Raw genomic sequence first — 16605 nt, forward strand, 5'->3', positions numbered from 1 at the left:
TGCTTAGAGGAACCTGTGCACAAAATGTGTAATGTTTCTTTCACGCGATTTGAAACACACAAGTAACCCCTTAAAACAACACCAACTGAACACACCAACCAGTGTTCTCTTCACACTCTTTTCCAAAGGGAAATATCTGATCTCGACAGCGATTTTAAGTTGGAGAAGGTGCCATAATGCAAATATTGGTGTCACGAACCATTCTCTCACTTCTTCAACATGTCTTACCGGAAACTGACAAAGATTTTTGAGAACAAAATTTACCTCGTTGATTTGTCGTATGAGCTGTACAAAATGTATTGTAACTAAGGTCACCGCCAGGCTATGCATGTATATTTACTTACGGAATCACGATTTGTATTGGTTTGCAGTGAATAGATGTTACTCATGGAATCACGATTGTATGGTTTGCAGTGAATAGATGTTACTTCATGGAATCACGATTTGTATGGTTTGGCAGTGAATAGATGTTACTTACGGAATCACGATTTGTATGGTTTGCAGTGAATAGATGTTACTCATGGAATCACGATTTGTATGGTTGCAGTGAATAGATGTTACTCATGGAATCACGATTGTATGGTTTGCAGTGAATAGATGTTACTCATGGAATCACGATTTGTACGGTTGCAGTGAGAAGCTTTAGATATTGATATCATTCAAAGTAATATTGATGATACCGTGTCTAATTTTCAGTGAAAAGATGTCTGCCATGCAGCAGGACAACGAGGCCCAGCAAGAGGAGCATGAGCGTCTGATACAGAGATACAACAAAATGCTGCGTGACACTGAGGAACGGGACAACGCCTTCAAAAAGAGGTCAGCTTGCATCTGACGTTAAAGATGTTGTGGTTTTTAGCAGGTGCAGGCAGGGAGATTACCAGGGATATTTGAGCATTATTATATGACTCTCCCATGACTTTGAGGGTAAAACCGTGCAGTTGCCACTGGACTTTTAGTGTGTGTGTGTGTGTGTGTGTGTGTGTGTGTGTGTGTGTTGTGTGTGTGTGTGTGTGTGCGTGGGGTATAAATAAGTACAATTTGCAGTAAATGATGCCTTAAACACATGGACAAGTATAGACATCAATAAGCAAACATACAAAAACATGCACAAAAAGACCTGAGAAAAAAAGAGAGTAAAAAAGTTATTTCCGGAAAAAACATTTATGACAGAATTGTTTTGATTGGCACAGACTGGAGGAGGTGTCACAAGACAAGATGGCCGTGATGACCAAGCTGGAGGAGAAAGCGGCACAGCTACAGCTACAGCTCGACGTACAGAAAGAAGCGTACAAGGTTGGTTCACATTGCATCGAAGAGCTGAGTCAAGTCCATGTTATGGCAGGGAGATAACTCAGTCAATAGCGGCCGCTGGCTTGAAACCAGTTTGGTTTGGCTCGACCCACCTAATGAGAGGAAACCTCTAAATGAAGGACACCTGTAATCCCCTTGTCCACCACTGTGACCATAATTATGCCTCATGCAGGGTGGAAACACTTTCGGCTGGTAGGACCAAGGGTGTCCTTTCCAGGCATGGTACTCTTCCGCCGATCGGCGGAAATCCGCCGAAAACGAAAAAAAAAAACCAAAAAAAACAAAAAAATTAAAAAACAAAAAACAAAAAAAATCTGCTGATTGACTTGAGATTATTATTTTTTTCTTACTCAAGCCTTGTTATCTTTCACTTATATCCCTCTCAGCTTCAAGGAGAGGGCACTAAACACATTTGAATTAGTAAAAAGTCGTCAGCTTCAGGGGGCGTTGCCCCTGACCCCCACATGGGGCACAGCCCCTTCACCCCGCCAGGGGGCCTGAGCGGCCCCTGGACCCCCGGCTTATTTCAGCTGAAATTGCCATTCCTTCAGTACCATGATGGCAGGTGCAGGGGAACCCCCAATTTAAGACCCCCCCCCCCCCCCCCCCAATTAAAGACTTCCTCCTTTTTAAGGGCAGGTGGGCCAGTGCAAAATTGACCAAATCGTTCAAAACACTGTTTTGGGTATTTTAGCAGATTATGTTTCCATAACATACCTATCATCCATGTGTGTCGGTGTTTTTGTCAAAAGTGTCCTATTTATCTGTCAATAAAGACAAAATGTGAACATGTGTGGCATTGATTGTCTTCTGTAGTCGATATTCCCCCGCCAAAAAATGTCTCATTTCAAAGGCTAGTTACGGCTTTGTCCTCAGCAAAACAGTGCATTCACGACATACGAAACTGCGCAGCAGCTCTTGACCTATAACATGACCTCAGTGTTTTGATGAATGTTCCATTCACTCAGCCACTTGTCCGTTGCAAAGGCAGCAATCGTAATCGAACGGAAATGTCCTTATTTGGAAGGTACTCGACATCCATTGGTTCGTTTCATAAACCGAAATCGGGAACCAGTTTACTTTGTGAGTGCGCATGCTCAGCTTACGAATTTTGCATACGGAAACTACCGAAGAGACTCTCGGCCATGACGGGAACACCCGAAGTTCACTCGGTTTTATAACATCCTGGTTACACATCAAACGATCGGTGACAACCGAAAGCGAATTTTTCCTTGAGAAACAACCTTTGATACGATAACAATGCCTCGAAATAAGAAAGAGGACAATGTCTTTATTAGTTCGGTTAGCAACAACAAGTAGTTCCGCTGGTACTAGGCCAAAGTTTGGATTCTGTCGGTGTTTCCGATACAGAGGAAAGCTTTGATCTCCACGCAGATCCACAAGTCGCCATTTCCGAACACGCCATGCAGCACACTTTTTACGTCTCGGCTTTGGCTTGCTTTGCGCTGAATTTGAGTCAGTTTCTGTGCAGTATCTCCTCGACAAGCAAGTTGAGCATTTGCTACGCAAAAAAACAAAAACAGGAGAAAGTATCCAACATCAGTCAGATTATCGGTAATGTTTGCTGGGCCTGCCATTTCCCGAACGAAACTGGATCAGCAACTGTTTGTATCAATCTGCACTTTCGTAAATTCCGTCACTGTCTTGACGAACTGTGTCATTTTCTTCACCGCGATACACAGTTCATTGCGAAGAGCTTCCTTAGTAAATCGTTCAGATTCCACGTACGATTTGTTGTCAAAAAACAACTCAAACGAAAGTTTCAAACTCATCATCCTCCATCTTGCTTGTCGAAGCACCAAAGTACTGTATCGATGTAAAAACAAAAGCAGAAAACTTCGAGGAAACCAACAAATCGACGAGATAACGGAAGGAAATAAGTCTCGTTCTGGCTCAAGTAAGTTACCGTTAAAAATACCGTTATTCTTGCATGCAAATACAAACGAGAAACGGTCATTGATACACGTTTAGCACTGGGGCAGTATCCCCATGCTGGTTGACAGAGGGAAAGAAGGGATGGACGCATAAATTCTCTGCTGGCGTGCTAAAGGCTAAGTAGTTTGCAATTCAAATAAACTAAGCTGTTCATTCATAACACAGTTTTGTCCTTGTGTGTCTGTTTCAATAGTGTTTCTGTGGTGTTCAATCTTCAATGTCGTTTTTCTCAGTTCAGCCATTTTGCCTACGGTTACGTCTTGGGTTACGCGATTTCTCTGGCTGTAATTTAGCTAGAGCAATATTTTCTTTTGTAGTTTGTGCAGAATATAACATTCTGGGGGATTACGAAGGGATTTTGCTGAAATTTTATTATAGTCATATCCAGATTATTTCAAAAAATAATTTCGCAAGCGTTACCCTAAAGTTTGACAGTTGTAACAAAGAAGTGTTCCTAACTCCAAATATAAATATAATAAACAAGATCTGCTTCGTAATCCCCTAGAGCATACCCAGAAGGATAAAATAAAACAATAATTAGAAGTGTGACAATCACATCTGATGAAAATCCGTTGTAACTCCTGTACTCCACTTTTGTCTGTATTTTGACTGTTTTTGTCCCGTGAAACAAAAACCAGCAACCGAAAATACAAAAAGTGACTATTCTTTGTCATCATTTGTTCATTTCTTTCATAAAATAACATTCAGACACAATAAAACATTCAAAATTAAAAAAAAGGTAGTGCACTGGCCCACCTCCCCTTAAGACCCTCCTTTCTCAGATGTTCAGTTCATAGCCCCTGTAAATTTACCTCCCTTTTTTAAGGCTCCCTCCCATTTGAGACCTCAGATTTGGGCGAGGATGTAGCTCAGTCGGTAGCGCGCTGGATTTGTATCCAGTTTGCCGCTGTCAGCGTGAGTTCGTCCCCACGTTCGGCGGAGAGATTTATTTCTCAGAGTCAACTTTGTGTGCCGACTCTCCTCGGTGTCCGAACACCCCCGTGTGTACACGCAAGCACAAGATCAAGTGCGCACGAAAAAAAAGATCCTGTAATCCATGTCAGAGTTCGGTGGGTTATAGAAACACGAAAATACCCAGCATGCTTCCTCCGAAAGCGGCGTATGGCTGCCTAAATGGCGGGGTAAAATCGGTCATACACGTAAAATCCCATTTTGTGCACACAAAAACCACGAGTGCACGTGCGAGTTTCAGCCCATGAACGCAAAAGAAGAAGAAGAAGACCTCAGATTTTGGAATGTCATAAAAGGAGCTGGGGGGGGGGGGGGGGGGGTCCCATTGTACCACTGTACAATGTCATTTCAAGATGCTCAAATGACTCGCCCACTAAAAACCGGTTGTACATCTTGACAGGACCAGCTTGAGTCAGCCAGGGAAGAGGAGCGGAGCAAGGTGGAGATGCTGCAGGTGCAGCTAGACCTGACGCAGACCGAGAACACCCGTCTGCAGCGAGAAGTCAACAGCCTGCAGCGAGCGCTGCGCAGCAAGGAAAGCGCTGCGCCGGAAGAGAGACGGTCGCCGCCCGGGTTCTATCCTGTCATGCCCTCCCCTGAAGGAGAGCGACAGGAAGGGGAGGTAATTTGTGTTGTATGTTTGAGTGCGCAGTGTGTAGAAACTGTTCAGTAGCATTAGAAATTAAATATTCTGAAGAAATAATTTGTTTTTGTTCTGCAGTTACTTGATCAGCTGTCAACAAAGCAGTTTTCATTGGAAATATTTTTATCACTTTTTGCATAGGATCTGCGAACTTAAATAATCAGATGTATGCATGGTTTTTCCGTTCGCATCTTATGAATTTTGAAAAGTTTCTGCTGTTTTCCAGGGATCTGAAATTGTGGACCCAGAGCCAGTCACCAAGGTTTGTTGGTATTTTTTTTTAAATTCTGTTGTTTGTATGTGTGTTGTTTCTTCCCTTTTCTCACAGTATCATCGACTGTTTGCTCTGTAAGTTTTTGAAACCGGGCCCTTAAGACTGGGTACACACTATATACTCCCTTCCACCAACACACACCCCCTCCCCCACCCCTACCCCTCTGCATAGCACGTACCACTAAGCTAACCTAGGATTTGATCATCTTGGGAAAGTCGGCCATGTGATCGTGACAACTGCGAAGGGGAGTCGTTCAAGCATTTGCTCTTCTTCTTATCTGGGATTGCAGCATTCAGCACTTAATCTTGGTCACTTTCTTCTTTCCTCTGCAGACGACAACCCCACACAAGGTGCCATCAGTGTCCTTTGAAAAGCTGCTGACCACACCTCTGGAAGAACTTCCAGGTGAGATCTTCATCATTTGTGGTTTGCTGGCTGAGTTCCACAGATACCACTGTCATACAGTGCTACCTGCGATGTGTGGCCCCTCCGATGAGAGGACACCTCCCTTAAAAGGACACCTGTTGTTCCTGTTCTATTATTTCTACCAGAATATACCTGCCATGACAGGCCACCTGTAATGTATGGGCACTTTTGGATATTCCAAAGGGTGTCCTTTCATCGCAGGGACCACTGTAGTACAGAATCCTTTCTCATGCAAACAATCTTGTAAATCAAAATGTGAATAGTATTTGGAGTAGACCGAGAACAAAACAGAGAAAAAGTTTTGATGCTGAATCGGTTTCGTGACAAAAAACAACACATTTAAAATTTTTTAAATGTATATCACCATGTGCACCACCACAGGATGAATAAGTTTTGTTGCTGACATCAGTGTCATTGTGTGTGAAATGAATTCATCATTCGGGATGTCAATTTTTGTGTTCGAGTGGAATGATGGTCTCAGCTCATGTGGCCGAGTGGTAACGCACTTGCGCTCGGAAGCGAGAGGTTGCGAGTTCGACCCTGGGTCAGGACGTTAGCAATTTTCTCCCCCCTTTCCTAACCTAGGTGGTGGGTTCAAGTGCTAGTCTTTCGGATGAGACGAAAAACCGAGGTCCCTTCATGTACACTACATTGGGGTGTGCACGTTAAAGATCCCACGATTGACAAAAGGGTCTTTCCTGGCAAAATTGTATAGGCATAGATAAAAATGTCCACCAAAATACCCGTGTAACTTGGAATAATAGGCCGTGAAAAGTAGGATAAGCGCCAAAATGGCTGCGATCTGCTGGCCGATGTGAATGCGTGATGTATTGTGTAAAAAAATTCTATCTCACACGGCATAAATAAATCCCTGCGCCTTGAATATGTGCGCGATATGAATTGCATAAAATAAAAATTTTAAAAAAAATACAAATTCCCTGCGCTTAGAACTGTACCCACGGAATACGCGCGATATAAGCCTCATATTGATTGATTGATTGATTGAGCTCATGTTAAAGCTTGGACAAGTCTGTGATGGTGTACAGTGAAGCCCCCCCTTATAAGACCCCCCAATTTAAGACTCGATCCTCCCTTTTAAGACCCTGTTTTCTTAGACCTGCTCAAATACCTCTGTAGAATTACCCATTTTAAGACTCCTTCCTGTTTAAGGTCTGATTTTCTCAGATTATTGCAAGTCTTAAAATAGGGGTTCAACTAACCTTTCAAGGTTTGGTATCAATAAGGATGATGTCTGTTTTTCAGGAGGAGTGATACCAACTGTTGTGGATGAAGAAGAGCTGAAGGCCAACCTCAACACTGCTCACAAGAAGATTGAACATCTCACAGAGGTAAGATACGATTAGACTGAAATGTAAGACATCTTACTTATCTAGGGTAAAGCATCAAATTCGTTGGGCAGTGTCGATTTCGCGAAGTGCAATTCAAGAAGCTTTGGCATTGAAGTTTTGGTAAAAAGATAGCACACATATATATATATACATACACGTGCATGCACACACACACACACACATCACATCACATGCTTAAACGTACAAGTGCAGGCATGCACGCACACACACACACATACCCACTTGCCCACACACACACACACACACACACACACACACACACACACACACACACACACATACACACACACACACACACAGACACACATCACATGCTTAAACGTACAAGTGCAGGCATGCACGCACACACACACACACACACACACACACACACACATACACACACACACACACAGACACACATCACATGCTTAAACGTACAAGTGCAGGCATGCACGCACACACACACACACACACACACACACACACACACACACACACACACATACACACACACACACACAGACACACATCACATGCTTAAACGTACAAGTGCAGGCATGCACGCACACACGCACACACACACACACACACACACACACACACACACACATGCACACACACACACACACACACATACACACTTGCCCACACAGACACACACACACACACACACACATACACACACACACACACATCACATGCTAAAACGTACAAGTGCAGGCATGCACGCACGCACACACACACACACACACACACACACACACACACACACACACACACACACAAACAGCTGCTAACCATCTGATTATTCAGCACAGAGATGACTTACACTATCAAATAAACTTGGTTATTTTGCAGTTGCTGAACGAGAGTGAGGAGTCAGTGTCACGCATGACTGAGCAGATCAAGGTGCTGAAGGAGGAGATAAGACGACTGTACCGGAACCAACAGCGAGAGGATGATCTTCAGAACCTGGAGTACCTCAAGAACATTCTCATGAAGGTTAGATTCAAAAATATTTTCATGTATTCCCACAGGTCCATTTGGGAAATAGATGATGTTGGAAATGAACTCTGTCAGGTTTGTAGGGGTTGTGAAAGTGTGAATACTCTTGCTTTTAGTTGGTCAAATTTGTCCTCACAACATTATAGGCCAATCACTAGCGAGGGGTGTGTCCTCACAACATTATAGGCCAATCACTAGCGAGGGGTGTGTCCTCACAACATTATAGGCCAATCACTAGCGAGGGGTGTGTCCACACAACATTATAGGCCAATCACTAGCGAGGGGTGTGTTTGAAACACGTGGACAAGGAGCACATGTAGAAAGCTTGCCTCACTAAAAGCAAGAGAATTCACTCTGTCACAAACAAACCCAACTGACATATTTCCAGAATTCCTCTATTAAGTGGTGATGCTCTGAAATCTGATAGAAATGGCAGCATTTAGTTCAGTGGCATGAGTGTTTGTATTTTTGGTGTGTTCATGCATGTAGGGTTTTGTTTGTTTTGAAATATTGGCAGATGCCATTCCGTTTGTGCATTTTGTGTCTGACTGCAAGAAAATAGATGCACCTTGCAGGTTGAAAATTACGGTAACTTTCCACTGGCTTTCTGCAATGTTTGAACATTTTTAATTTCGGAAAACTTGCAGTAGTCACTTTGCTACGATTTTTTGAGTCACTTGAGAAAAAGTGACTCTATGTAATCGGTCAGTGTTAGTCTGTCCGGCCGGCCGGCCGTAGACACCACCTGGGGGGACAGGGTAGGCAAGCACTTTTTTTTTTTATTTTGGAAACAGCTTGCTGCTTGTTTGATTTTTGCAAGCAGAATAACCTAATTAAGGGAAACCATTTTAAATTTTGAGTGAAAAGCAATTTTGGGGGGTTTTATTCACCAAAATGTGAGAAAAACGTTATAAAATGTGCTTATTTTAAAATGTTGCAGTTTGTGAACCAGTGCATGTTTTGATCCAATTTTTCTTCTTTGCAGCAATATGTGTGTGTTTAATAATTCTGTGTATCGAAAAGCATTTCTAAGCAATATATTATTTTAATTTAGCATTTTCAGTTACCGGTTCAGTTCTGATAAGAAAAATACATGAAATCCTAACTGTCAGACTCATAAAAACCCAACCAATGCACTGAACTCTTATTCCATACACAGAACTGATGCTGTACAACTCATAAACAACATATACAAAAACTGAACAAATCCATCAAGCCTTTCAAAAGTTGCAACATTTTAATTGTAGCGTTTTGTCTGAAAATTACATTCAGAGAAAACAGCATTTTAAAGATTTGAACCAGTACATAAAAAAACCAGTAGCACAGTGCACCCTGAATGCATATGTTTTTATCAGAATGACCACTTTACTATGTAGGGAAAAGGATTTGACAATCAAATTATCAGGATTTTTTTTATATACATCATATGAAAACAGCCATCTTTGTTTGTACCGATATGAAAACATGAATCAGAACCAAACTGTCAGACTCATAAAAACCCAACCAATGCACTTAACTCTTATTCCATACACAAAACTGACGCTTTACAAATCATAAACAACATAAACAAAAATGAAACAAATCCATCAAGCCATTCAAAAGTTACAACATTTTAATTACAGATGTTTGTCTGAAAATTACATTCAGAGAAAACAGCATTTGAAAGATTCCAACCAGTACCTCAAACTAGTAGCACAGTGCAGCCTGAATTGATATGTTTTTATAAGAATAACCACTTTACTATGATGGGGAAATGATTTGACGATCAAATTATCCAGACTTTTTTAAAAAAATCATTTGAAAACTCATCTATGTTAGTGCAGATATGAATCAAAACGAAACTGTCGGACTCATAAAAACACTGTATTCTTATTCCATGCACAGAAATGGTGCTTCACAAATCATAAACAACATATACAAAATTGGAACAAATCCATCTTGCCATTCAAAAGTTACAACATTTTAATTACCACATTTTGTCTCAAATTACATGTAGAGAAAACAGCATGTAAAAGAGTCTCACTAGTACCCCGGTAAACTAGTACCACAGTAGAGCTTGAATTAATGGGGTGGGTTTTTTTTAACCAGAATAACACTTTAACTATGAAGGGGAAATGATTTGATAATCAAATTATCAGATTTTTTTGATTTAAAAAAAAATCATATGAAAACATTAAAAAAGTCAATTATCTGTGTTTGTGCTGATATGAAAATATTGATCAGAACCAAACTGTCAGACTCATAAAAACCCAACGGATGCACTGATTTCTTATTCCATTGCATAGAAATGATGCTTCACAAATCATCAACAACATTACATAATTATATATACACAAATGGAACAAAGCTATCAAGCCATTCAAAAGTTGCAACATTTTAATTACAATATTTCTGTGCTCAATCCTAACACTGCAGCAAATTTCTGTAAAGCTGAATGTCCCTTTCCATGTACCAACATGGTCATACGCGGATTATTTAAAATGCAACTTTACCACCCGAAGCGTTGCAAACACCGGGAGAAGAGTAAACAACTGCAGACTTGAATGGACACTCATATGCACTCCAGATGCAGGGCCTGTGCAAATCCTTGGGCTGATGCATCACCTTCTTTCATAATCAGACTGCTATCAGACAAGCATTCAGTACAGGATATAGACCTTTCAGCAATAGATTGAGCTGATCAATGTTGACAAAAGCCCAACACATGTCAGCGGAGTGACGTTGCACAGTACCAGTATCCATATCTGCTTGTGATGGGTCAGAAGATGGCAAAGTATCTGTATCTTCTTATGGTTGGTCAGAAGATGGCAAAGCTGATGTTTCTGCTGTGGAAGAGGGTAGTTCCGGTTTAGCAAACTTTTCCATCAGGTCAATCTTTCTCCTCGCTGCCACCACAGGAGGACTGGCTCTCCCCTTGCTCCAACCTAATAAATACACAAACACTGATTTAATATTTGATACAACTGTCCATGGTTTTTGTTTGTAATAAGCTGCAAAATTTAAGACTCAATATAAACGTCAACAAGTGCTTGTACTTTATTTTGCAAATGACCATGTTACATGGGGTGTACCTCAACTTTTTGGCTAGGCCGGTAAATCAGAAATCCCAATCAGCCCCCAACCACTGAACCAGGCGGGTTTTCTTACAACCACCTCAGCGGCTCGTACCCACATATGTCGGTTGACGAACACACACACACACACACACACACAAAAGACATTCATTAATTGGCCCCTATCACAAAATTTACATGTCAAGTTTACTATGGGATTTGAGTAACCACACAATCACATACACACAGGAACTAATACTGAAACTAGCTGAATTATTTTCTTTCTTTCTTTCTTTCTTTTCATATTTTTCTTTTAAAATTAATTTATTTCATCACACTTGCTATGTATTTGCTTGTTTCTTGTCTGTTGTCTGTTTTGTGTGTGTGTGTGTGTGTGTGTGTGTTCTGTGTGTGTGTATACATTTTCAGATTTCCTAAACCTAGCACTGTTTGCAGGTGATCTTTATGCTTTTGATTCATGAGTTGCATCCCCAGTCCTTTAGTTTAACTCCTTTTTTTTCTTTGGTGAAGTAAATTGGATCTATTTTTTTTATTCCTTAGTTAATGGAAAAGATTTGACAACAATATTGCTGTCAATGATAGGTTGGTCAGCCATGCTGGTGTAAACCAATCCTTTAGAATTAGAGAACGCTCTCTAGTAGGGTACTTATTTTCCTACGGTCAATGACCAGAAACAGAAACTGTGTCAGTCGTACATCGCTCAGATGCTGCTTCTCAGTTTGACCCCAGACAAAGAATAACGATGACATGTTACACCATAGTAAGCTCTCAAGGACTGGCAAGCGAAGAACAATAAAATAGGGGTTGTGAAGACGATATCACAGAGATGATTGAGGGAGGGAGGGAGGGGGGGGTGTGCGGCGGCGGCATGGTCAGTAAATTGGATCAAGAAACACGCAAAATACTTCAGACACAAACTGTTTATCATTTACCTGCAAACCCTAACACATTCTTACAACAACAACAACATAACAATGTGCAATAAATCACGTTGTCAAACAAACAAGATCGAAAAGAGAAAGAAGCAAAACCCACCTCGTCGAGTCAAGAATCTTAGAATGTCGTCTGCTTCAATACGATAATGTTGGTTCATTTCGGAGTGTTGTTACTTCCTTCTACTGTTCGCTGCTGCTGGTTCATCTTTCTCTGATATTTCTTGCCACTATGCCGAACATTTCCAATGTTAGGGTTGTTCTCCGCAGCTCAAAACTTTGAAAAATGCTGCTGAATCGGTGAAAACGTCATGGATTTGTTGACACCGGGGGACTGATAAGTTGTCTACTGCGCTTGCGCCAAATGCCTTTGACCTACATATATTTGCATATATTAATTCCGGGGTTTCGGTTGGAACGGATTCTCTCTCTTTGTGCCTATGTCAACGGAAATTCCCCAACGGTGATGACGTCATCTTGAAGAACGGAAATTTCCACACAGTTTGAACAGCGAAGGGTCATGTCATGTGCGCACATTTACCAGCACGGAGTATCCAAAGTTGACCATTTTTTCGATTTTTTTGATAAAACACAGACAAAAACAACAAAACATCGGTTTGAAAATGGTTTTATTTACATGAATACATGTCTAAAATGACAAAAGCAGATTATTGAATGCATTCCAGGATGTTCAAAGGTGTGAAAAATGCAACAACCCCAAAAAGGTGTATGAGACCAAAAATAACTCATTTTGCCTACCCGGTCTGCCCTTAACGTTGGACTTTTCTCGGAAACTATCAAAGCGATCGGGCTCATATTTTGTTTAGTCGTGACCTCCAATGACCTCTACACTTTAACGATGGTTTCGTTGACCTTTGACCTTTTTCAAGGTCACAGGTCAGCGTCAAAGGAAAAATTAGACATTTTATATCTTTGACAAAGTTCATCGGATGTGATTGAAACTTTGTAGGATTATTCTTTACATCAAAGTATTTACATCTGTAGCCTTTTACGAACGTTATCAGAAAAACAAGGGAGATAACTAGCCTTTTCTGTTCGGCAACACACAACTTAACGTTGGGCTTTTCTCGGAAACTATAAAAGTGACCGGGCTCAAATTTTATGTGAACGTGACTCATTGTGTTGTGAATAGCAATTTCTTCCTGTCCATCTGATGCCTCATATAATATTCAGAACTGCGAAAGTGACTCGATCGAGCGTTTGCTCTTCTTGTTTAAGTTTGAAATTAACCAAGTTACTTTCCATGCCATTTGGTATTTGGGTTAATGGCATCTGTATTCATGTTTTCAGTTCTTGACGCGCAAAGAGGGAGATGAGCGCATAGCACTAATCCCAGTGCTGAATATGATGCTGAAGCTGAACCCCGATGAGAAAGCTCAGCTGGAAGCCATCGCTACGGGAGACGAGGCGGCCCCCAACCAGGCCCAGCAGGCGGCAGGGGGGTGGGGGTCGTACCTGCACCGCTGGTCGGGGCTTAATTAACGATGGGAGATTTTTTTTCTATTTGTTTTTGTGTGCTGCCCTAACACCTGTTCCTTGTCCCGGTGTGCTCTCACTGCTCCATCCACATCTGAATATCGTTCCACTGCCAGACTTACCGATTTTACAGACGCTCCAGGGAGGGATGTCGTGTCGCTGCAGTAGGCTACCCTCGGAAGATCACACGACACTTCTGCTGAGTCACTTCAACAGGGGATCATTAGCTTGTTAAAACAGTGGTACCTGTGATGAAAGGACACCCTTGGGACCAGCCAAAGGTGTCCCTGCATTGCAGGTGGTCTGTTATTGCAGGTACATTTGAGTAGAAATGATAGACAATTTATGAACAAGTGAAGGTGTCCTTTCAAGGGAGGTGACCTTTCATTGGAGGGGCCTAACATTGCAGGTACCTCTGTATATGTTTGTAGTGTAGTTATTTGTTTTATTTGTGATTAAAAATTAAGAATGACTTGATTTGGGGAATTTTAATTATAGAAAAAAAAAAGACAGGTAGCGTCGTACTGTATTGGCAGCTCAGGTTTCCTACGGAGAAGGCAAAACAAATTTCCACGAGAGTAACCCCACAGAACTATATATTATATATATGACATCACCTTACCTTGCCTTACCTTACCTTGCATTCACAATGTCATTTTTGATTTAGGAACATTAGCAGTCAACTGTCAGATTTTTTTTTATTTGAAGTTTTATGTCAGTGATTGGGGATTTTTTAGGGAGCATACCTATACAGGCATGGGAATTGTCTGCCGAAAGGCAAATTTCCGCTGAATTTTTTTTTTGTTCCGCCGAAAAAGCAAAAGTGTCCGCCGAAAAAATAAATGGGGGAGGCAAAAATGGTTCTAAAAACTGAATTTAATGGCAAACTTGGAGCTAAGATGACACCAAATTGCACCAGTTGGGTTCTTTGGAGAGAACAAAATTCCGCCCGAAATGCCCCCAAACCCCCCTGGGGCTTCGCGCCGTCGACTTTGCTATTAGTATTACATGTACTTACAAATGTTCAGCCTTTTTACCTTTAGTCAAGTTTTTTTTTTTTTTAAATCCACGTGCACAAGACAAAAACTTTCATACTGGGTCCACCCTTAATGTTCCACATTGTAACGGGATGAGATTCTCTCTGTCTGTCTGTCTGTTTGTCTGTCTGTCTCGCTCTGTCTCTCTCTCTCTCTCTCTCTCTCTCTCTCTCTCTCTCTCTCTCTCTCTCTCTCTCTCTCTCTCTCTCTCTCTCTCTCTCTCTCTCTCTCTCTCTCTCCGTTTCTTTGTCTCTAGTTCTTGGACTGGACACTTGTTTTATGGTCGGTCTAACCGTAGTGCCATTCCTTGCAAGAGACTTTCATGGTTTCGCACCCTTTTTCTCACGTACGGTCCTTATCGCTGCCAACGCTAGTTATGTTTCTCGCACGTGAGATATCGCAGGTGCCGGGGCGTTTCCGTGGCAGAGGTCGTTGGTCGCCCTGTGCTCTCTCTGGATCAGCAAAAAGGAATAATGCTCATGAATATGCATGGCGTATTGATAAGAGCAATCACTTGGTCTTAAACGTGCACAAGACAAAAACTTTCATACTGGGGGAGCGAGCCAGTCTGAAGAGTACTCGGGTCCAGCGCGAGCGTTTTTTATGCTCTATCCAGTGGTGAAAACCGTTTTAGAAAAGAGCGAAAACTGTTTGAGTTACAAGCCTGTGACTAAGGTGACCCTCACACTGTTACCAGACACTCCCCGGACTTATATTAAGCCTAGCACACAGAACCGCACGAGGTGACATGCGAGTCATTTCGTGGTGGAGGGTCACATATGTTTTTTGGTTGTTTTTTGTTGTTGTTTGGAATACCGTACTTTTCGGGTGACAAGGCGCTTCGTTATCTAAGACGCACCCCCTTCTTTTTAAAAAAAATTGTAATCCAGTCACCCATTGGACGCAGGGGGCCGATAGGGCGCACCAAAATGACCTAGTTTTTGCCATGAGAGGTGGTTCCCCTGTCATATCTGAGAGAGGAAACACTTCCTGCATCGGGGTTAACTGAGTGAAAATATGTGTGCTCTGTGTGTGCGGCCAGATCAAAGGCATTGTGATAGCTGGGTGGCCTTGTTAAAAGACACGACCTTCTTCCCAGGGGTCAATGACCCAGTTTTTGCCATGAGAGGTGGTTCCCCTGTCATATCTGAGAGAGGAAACACTTCCTGCATCGGGGTCAGTGACCGGTCAGTGACCGAGTTTAACAGAGTGGAAATCTGTGTGTGCGGCCAGATCAAAGGCAGGGCAGTACCTAGTAGCTGAAACATGCATTATCACAAGTTGTTTGACTGGTACTCAAGCGGTCTCTTTGATTTTTTTCGTATTTCATACACGGATTAGGCGCTTCGTTATACAAGACGCAGGGGTCGAACTGGAGGAAAAAAGTCGCGCCTTATGACCCGGAAAGTACGGTACATCTCAACTAGTAATTTTACTTTTGATCTTTAAAGAGGGATTTGCTGGTTTTGCTTTTATGTTGTTGAAGCATGAGTTGTACATGTATTTGTTTGTCTTTTTCTTGAGAGAAACATTGATGTGGTGGCACAAGATATAGAGAAATGAGTTTGAAAGAATCTTTTCAACATGGGAGTTGAAATATTTGAATTAGTTGTGTTGCATGAACATGGTTGTGTGTTTTGAGACTGCAAGAATTACTTGAAGTTGCAATACAGTTGCAACAAAACTGCCAAAAAAGAATGTTTGATCTCAGAAAAGTGTTGGATCAGTTAAGCATTTGTATCATTTTGTCTTTCTTTCTTTACTTGATTGCATGGTTTGCTTTAAATTAGTTAATAGTTTGATTTTTTCACTTGTGTGCAGTGATCACAACAACCTGCACATTACATATAGCCTTTCAATGATATATTTGTGTCCCCAAGAACCAGAGTATGAATGCCTAAATGGAAGAGGGGGGGGGGGGGGGGGGTGGAACGGCCATACATATCAAAGCCTACTGTTTCCTCCGAATGTAGGTGAAGAAGAATGATGTGTGTATTTGTCATAAATTCATTGAATTCTATGTAAATATCTTCTTGTTTTAGCTGACTGTGTACATAAACAATTGTGCAAATACTTCTTGTGTCATAAAATGTTTTCTTGCACAGTTTCAGATTCTTGCAATA

The 16605-nt window shown here is 41.6% G+C and overlaps 1 protein-coding gene across 1 annotated transcript in view; it reads left to right on the forward strand.

Moving 5' to 3' along the window:
* Nucleotides 1-16403, forward strand: part of LOC138945493 (GRIP and coiled-coil domain-containing protein 2-like) — a 64776-nt gene extending 48373 nt beyond the window's left edge. The window contains exons 23-30 of the mRNA XM_070316928.1: nucleotides 697-819; nucleotides 1194-1296; nucleotides 4643-4864; nucleotides 5112-5147; nucleotides 5492-5564; nucleotides 6849-6934; nucleotides 7796-7939; nucleotides 13260-16403. Of these exons, the coding sequence (XP_070173029.1) occupies nucleotides 697-819; nucleotides 1194-1296; nucleotides 4643-4864; nucleotides 5112-5147; nucleotides 5492-5564; nucleotides 6849-6934; nucleotides 7796-7939; nucleotides 13260-13451 (979 nt within the window). The 3' untranslated portion in view covers nucleotides 13452-16403. The remainder of the gene's footprint in view (nucleotides 1-696; nucleotides 820-1193; nucleotides 1297-4642; nucleotides 4865-5111; nucleotides 5148-5491; nucleotides 5565-6848; nucleotides 6935-7795; nucleotides 7940-13259) is intronic.
* The last annotated feature ends 202 nt before the right edge of the window (nucleotides 16404-16605 follow it).

Source organism: Littorina saxatilis, linkage group LG13 (assembly GCF_037325665.1).
Source record: "Littorina saxatilis isolate snail1 linkage group LG13, US_GU_Lsax_2.0, whole genome shotgun sequence".
Classification (NCBI taxonomy): Eukaryota; Metazoa; Mollusca; class Gastropoda; order Littorinimorpha; family Littorinidae; genus Littorina; species Littorina saxatilis.